General features: G+C 40.4%; 1 protein-coding gene across 1 annotated transcript; it reads right to left on the minus strand.

Moving 5' to 3' along the window:
- Positions 1-58: 58 nt before the first annotated feature.
- LOC309705114 (uncharacterized protein) lies at positions 59-3,364 on the minus strand. The gene is made up of 4 exons (XM_082530710.1): positions 2,658-3,364; positions 2,008-2,364; positions 1,831-1,937; positions 59-1,188 (listed from the first exon to the last, which is right to left on the minus strand). The coding sequence occupies exons 1-4, from the start codon at positions 2,704-2,706 to the stop codon at positions 970-972; spliced, it is 732 nt and encodes a 243-aa protein (XP_082386836.1). The 5' UTR covers positions 2,707-3,364; the 3' UTR covers positions 59-969.
- Positions 3,365-6,881: the final 3,517 nt, after the last annotated feature.

Genomic DNA, 6,881 nt, shown 5'->3' on the forward strand with positions numbered 1-6,881 from the left:
AGCTCAAAGACTTTCCACAGAGTGTAGAGCGGGGTCGGGTTAACAGTCCATCGAGGTCTTTAAGGTCGACTCAATGATTTATTGGTCTAAAATTGACAAAAAGCCTTCTGACTCAGACACTATGATTCTTACAAGTGTGGTGTGTTATCAGCGTAAAAATTTATCGTGTAAACAGCGATGTTTAACTCATTTCTGTCATTCTGAAGAAGTTTAACCACACACTGAATCTCCCAGATGTAAGGAAAAAAAGTGCAATTTCAGCAGAACATCAGAGTTTGTGATGAAGAAATGCTGCTGTAGTTAATGGAAATGGAAGAGTAGATGGTGAAAAGACTGTTACTTTGTTTATATATTACTTAATTACTTTGGTGTAGTGTGACTGGTCATGGGGGAGGTCTTCTCTACCTGGCTGTTTCTGGCCCCCAAGCCATATAACGACACCCCTGGTATAAGGATTTAAAATGTCAGCTTGACTGCTCCTTCAAGCTCAGTAGATTTAGCTGAAGATAAAAGTGATAATAATGTTATAAAGAGCTATTTTTGTTTTGCTAACTGATAATGGTGTGCAGGAATTCTAAATGTCACATGTGACCTCTGACCTCATTTTTACTTTTCACGTCTGCCTTTCTTTCAAGTTGAGCCAAAATGAGTTACAAGTATCACTAACCATTTTTAAGTATCACCACTCAAATGTTTGATCACATATATATAAAAAGGGTTTTGAACAGAGAAAAACTTCTTAAATTATGTTTAAAACGAACAAAGTAAACTAAATGCATGTGTACAAAATACAATTTTAAAAGTGAATACTGCTCAGAGAGTGAGTCGCCTCAGTGGAGGTTCGTGCTATTTCTTCATCCTTTTGTATCCTGAATGCAAATCGCCATCAGAGTGTGTGCAGCGCTTGTATTTTTGCAAAGGCGTCTGTTATTTCCTGTTACTGCTCGCAGCACCGTTGGCCCGATGGTGTCAGTCTCTCAGTTTGAGCTGTCTGGGACAGGCGTAGTAGTTGTCCTGAAGCTGTCGGATGTTTGGGTTAGCGTACACTGGGAAGTTGACTTCCTCCAGGTGCGAGGGGGCCTCGTGGTTATTCTGGGGGCCTCTGGGGCTCTGGTGCTGCTGCTTCCTGCCCATTTCCTCATAGATCGGAGCATGAGGTTGTGGTTTGCGATGAGACCTTAACTTCACCTACAACACATGTTTGGGTTTTTTTTAGATTGTGATAGAACAAAAAGTTTCAGCTTTTGTTTTTGTAGCTTGGATGTGTCGTCTTGATTTAAAAAAATAAAATAAAAAATCCCTCGGGGGTTTTCAGTCTGAAAATATCAAAATACTCCAGTAATCTCTCCTTTAACGCTCACTCCACCAGTACCTGATCACAGACCTTATAAATAAAGTTTGTTACTTAAAAAGGCAAATGATACTAATTACATTAGAAACTGTTCTGTCCTTGGGTTTTGCACCTTGGCTATTTTGTGCAAAACTCATGGTATTAATAATAACACAGCAGGAAATGAAGCGTACAGTCATTTGAGGTTGTCTGGGTTGTTGAACACAGATCCTGCTGTGGTTCACCTCTAACTTGGGCTCCTGTCTGCTAATACCTTTTGCACATTTTGAGTAACGATGCTGCAGTCACACATCACACTTTATCAGAAGATTCCCTCAAAAAAAAACAGATGACTGTCAGACCAGGATCATAGCCGACACATTAATCGATAATTAGCCTCGTGTAACTCACTCGTGCAGCTGTAGCCGTTATTTTGATGGAGTTATGCAACCAAACTATCAGAGCTCAGTTAAAGCTGCATCTCTGAGGTAACTACTCACACATTTCTGGATGGCCAGCCAGGTGAGGGTCAGCAGAAGAAGCCCTGCTGCTGTGAAGATGGTCCAGAGTAGAGGGGCGTAACCAGGAGAGCAGTGGCACGGCCTCCCTGCAGCACAAACAACAGTTAAATCTCAACAAGCTTGAATCCTGCACTGTGAGGTGGTGTAACCACATACCTGCCACCTCAACCAGCACGAAGGTCTTCTGAGCGCAGAGGATCATCTGATCAGAGCTGTTAGTGTCTCTGTAGCTCAGATCCCACATGTACAGCCCTGTGTCGCTCAGCTCTAAGCGAGAAATGGTCACGTTGACCTTCATGGAGCTCAGGTCTCCACGGAGCACCAGGCGAGCTCTGTGATCCGTGGCGACCGTGACCTCACCGGCCTCAGTCACGGACACCAGGGTTGTCTGGCTCTGGACACCGCGGTGGTACAGGTGGAGGCCCGTCAGGCCTCCGTGGGCCTGCCAAGGGGAGCAGGAGATCACCACAGCCTGACCCTCCGTCAGACGTTTTAAGATCACCTCTGCGTTGGCTGAAGGAGGGAATGATAGACGTTAACTCCACACGGAAATATGTCTCAACATCCCTGAGGATTAACCCTTCTGTCTATCACATGTCCAAACAGCTGGAGAAGGAGCCATCAGATTTTCCACTTTCTTTACATCTCGTTGTGGAGGTTGATTTGTTTCCCCCATCATGAGATCAAATGTTCCTTTTATTCATTACCAAGGTTTATGATTTCAAACCTTCTCTCACAAACTTTTAGTTTAAGTCTACACACACACACATTATTATTAATATGATTCAAATGTCCGTATTTCTTACCTTCGAACAGCTGAAAGAAAATAAGAATCCAGGCCGGCCTCGCCTTCATTGTCCGTTCAGTTACAGAAGCTCTGAGATCCACCGCAGCTCAGTCATAATGTGTCTTTCCTCTTTGTTTCACACTCTTGTGAGTCTCTGTGGACAGCCTCACCCTATTTATTGTTCTTCACCTCGAAGCAGGAAGACGACTTCAAAGCGAGAGCAGCTGTTAAAATCCTCCCCTTGGTCTCCGAGCTCCACGCTGAGATTTTCTGACTTGTAAAGGTTGTCACGTGCTGGGTGCACACCCCTCTGAGTAAAAAACTACAGTGAAAATGAATCCTCAACATCCTCAAGAAGTTTTTTTTTTTTAATTAGTCAAGTAAAAACAAATATAGAGTTCTAACATGCGAATCTTCTGACTGCCTCCAACAGTCAGGTTACAACATTATCAACTAAACACAGATTAAATAAGAAAACTAGTTTGTTTCTGTGTGACTGTGTGAAGTTCCTGCAGTCAGGAGGCCATGCTTGGTGGAGCAGAGTGTGGGAGGTGGTTTTATAGCTTCCTTAACACAGAAAGATCTAACATACGTAAAACAATACAGAACATAAATCTGTGAACGTTACTTACATACTCACAGGAAAATTATCTTCTGGCTTCTCCCTTCAGGGGTCACCTCAGCAGCCCTCTGCATGTCCCCCTTCACTACATAAGATAAGATAAGATAAGATAACCTTTATTAGTCCCACACGTGGGAAATTTGTTTCATTCTGAGGTCTTCCTTTTTTCCTCCTTCCTGGCAGCTTCATCTTCAACATCCAGCTGTCCCTTCTCTGCACATGCCCAAACTATTTCAGCCTCACCTCTCTAACTTTGTCTCCAAACCTGAGTTGTCCGTGTGATGTACTCATTCCTAATCCTGTCCATTATCATCACTCCCAATTAAAATCTTAACATCTTCAGCTCAGCCTCCTGTCTTTTTGTCAGTACTACTGTCTCAAAACTGTACATAATAGCAGGTCTCACTACCATCTTGTAAACCTTCCCTTTCAGTCTTGCTGCCACCCTTCTGTAACAAAATCATCCCTGACACTCGTCTCCAAGAGTTCCTTTTCATTCTCTTTACCCACACACAGAAAAATAACTTAAAACATCATGTACATGGAAATATATATGATGTGATTCATTTAATGAATTTGTTCAGTAAGTTTTTTTCAGTAAGGGCCATTCATTAGAAAGCCTCAGAAATAAAATATCACCTAAAAGTGTATGTAAATGAAACTAAAGCAAAGAAAGACAAAATAGGAATTATGTTCTATAGGACCCACACACAGCACCAGAGAACTACCTTATACATAAACAAAGAATAAAATGTAAATAATAAATCATTAGTAAAAAAGAAATATGATGCATTTTATTTGAATGCATCATATTTCTCATCTCTGGGTGTAACAGTTGACCTGTATTATATTATTCACTATCAGCTCTGCCTTTGTTAACAATGAAGGTTACTGTGCTACTGGGCCACGTGCGTAAATGCGCTCATCTCTTTTGCTTTCGGGTTTTTTTGTTTTGTTTTGTCTCTTTGTTGCACATTGCAATATTCACACATGAACATCTAACAAACATTTCCTCAATCTCTAACATCGTTACTAAATCAGTACAGTGAAATCTGCGCACTGCTCAGATAAAGACAGCGCAAATCAGCTGATTTCTGCCCCGTTTCATGACGATCTGAGCCAGGGGCGATTTTAGCCCATTTTTGGGCTGAAGCACCCCCAAAGATTTCTTACTTTTTTGACAATATTTGCTGTTTTTGTGACACATTACTAAAAATATAAAAAGCATACAGTACGTAACATTTCAACAACAAAAGTATAGCTACCCCCCCCCCCCCCCCCCCCAAAAAAAAAAAAAGGTTTGTTCCAGCTCGTCTCTCCCCTACTGTGAGACGCAGCGGAGCGGAGGTGTAAGTGCCTGGCTGAAAACAGGACATGTTAGCTGCATTTAACCTGCAGTTACTCTTTATATAGTTGGGTAGGAGTCAGACCATGTTTCTTTTTAGCTGAAAACCATTACACCAGGTAACCTGCAGTGTTGAAAACGTGTTTTTCGTCGATGTTTGCTACCCTACAATCCGTCCTACTCTGTAGTAAAATCAGCGACATTTGACCGTCCTGTTGCTCCCATTGAATTTTATATAGCATATTTAAAATGTAAAACTTAAAATTGTCCGTAGCCTGGTGTTGTTACCACTGTCCTGTTTGAAATGGATACTAACTAGCTAACTGACTGAATGCCCATTAACATTATAACTCCTGGTGTGTGTGTGTGTGTGTGTGTGTGTGTGTGTGTGTACAGAGAGACAGCCAGGTTCATAATGGATATAAGGAAGTTTTTTTCAAAAAAAGGAGCAACATTCAGGTAAAAGTGTACCTGTGTACCAAATGATCCGTCAATAAAAGATAATGTTGGATCAGTGTTTCAATATTTATATCTTTTATTAGATGTTCATGTGGTTTGGTTATTTGCCTTTTGGTTGAAAGTACACTGAAAGAGGACTTTTTGTTAGCGATCTTAATAGTATTTTTTTCATATTAATTTAATTTTTTCATCTAATTGAATACAATCTATTTGTGTATGATTGTCAGTCCAAAGAGGGAGAGAGGAAAGAGGGGAACATGAGAAAGTACAAGGTCAGGAAGAGCCAGGTAAGAAAACAGACAGGGAACAGTGACAGGCACAACAGAAACTGTTTAAACTGACAAAGAAAAAAAAATTTACTCACACAATCAGGAAGTTGTGTTCTCCCTATATTAAAGCTGCTATACAGAATCTGCTAAACAAACTGGGTTGAAACATTTTGACCCTCTTTAACAACATTCCAACATAACATTATCATTGATTTGGGAGATTAAAATTAATGATATATTTTTATGTGGTTCAGCCACAACTCTACAGGTAGGCCAACTTTTGGACCGTCCAGTCGTCTGTATGACTGCCACAGTACATACATCACATTTGCACACTATCAGAAAGTGCCAAACAGCCCTGGTGGAGTGAGGAGCTGTAAAGAGAAGCAGATGCTCTGTTTATATTCTAAAAATGTTTTAAGCTTGTTTCAAAGATTCTGTACTACAGCTTTAAATGTTTTCCAATAGCACACATACACTTATCAGTGTTTCTCAAACTTTTTACAGTGTGTACCACCTGAGAAAATGTCAAGCTCTCCCAAGTACCACTATGAAAGCATGAAACTCATAAATCTTACAACACAAAATTAGTATTATTAAATTAGTCAAATTAGTGTCTGCAGTAAAGATTTTTTCATACATTGTATACATTCTACCACAGGCAAAGTTGCCTCCATTTTTATTTATTTTTATTAATATTTTGTAATAATTTATTCTGTTTTGGGAGTATTTTTGTATGTATCTGTATTATATTATACATACTCATTAAAAGTGAATCTCTGTCCAAAAATGCACTCAGTTTACTTTTTACTCACTATGAGCATCATTCATTATTCTCCCCCAGTAATTAAGGTTAGGATGTGTATTTTTTTCTATTCCAATCCATTCATCTTTTGCAGCATTTAAATAAACTTTATCAGATTTGATGGTTTTGTTACAGACTTTTCAAAATTTGGGGATTAAATTGTGTTAAAATGTACAGTAACAAAAACAGTGATGTTGTGTTTTGTGATGAGGATCCAGGCACAGAGAGACTTGATGAATTTAAGAATCTTATGATTTAATAAAGAAATTTGCAGACTTGCACAAAGATGGTAAAATTATGATGACTGATAACAGAGACGAAGACAACAGATGACGAGGACAGGGAGGAACAGGGGTTTAAATGCACCAAGGAGACAGTCATAGAGAACTTGGGACAACTGGAGACATTTAAGGATGCAGGGACTGACAGAGACAGGGAAGACGTGTAAAGTTTATTTTGCCTGGCTGGGCAGCTCTCTGGGTGCTCAGCACCCCCAAAGCTCTAATCCTAGAATCGCACCTGATCTGAGCAGTGTCGTCATTGAGCATCAGTGAGTGGGCATCAGCTCTAAACACTCATCGTGAACACTGAAGAAGAGTTTCACGACAGAGCCATGTGGGCACCTCGCTCACAGCTTTGAGCCACTCATCCAATGTGCCAGTTACACGCTCGTTCGCTCCCTCTCAGTAGGGGAGACCGGGGATAGTTGTAACATTTTTGACATTTCTGTCTGTAAATTGAAG

The sequence above is a fragment of the Aulonocara stuartgranti genome (assembly GCF_965226115.1).
Source record: "Aulonocara stuartgranti genome assembly, chromosome: 4".
In the NCBI taxonomy this organism is placed as follows: Eukaryota; Metazoa; Chordata; class Actinopteri; order Cichliformes; family Cichlidae; genus Aulonocara; species Aulonocara stuartgranti.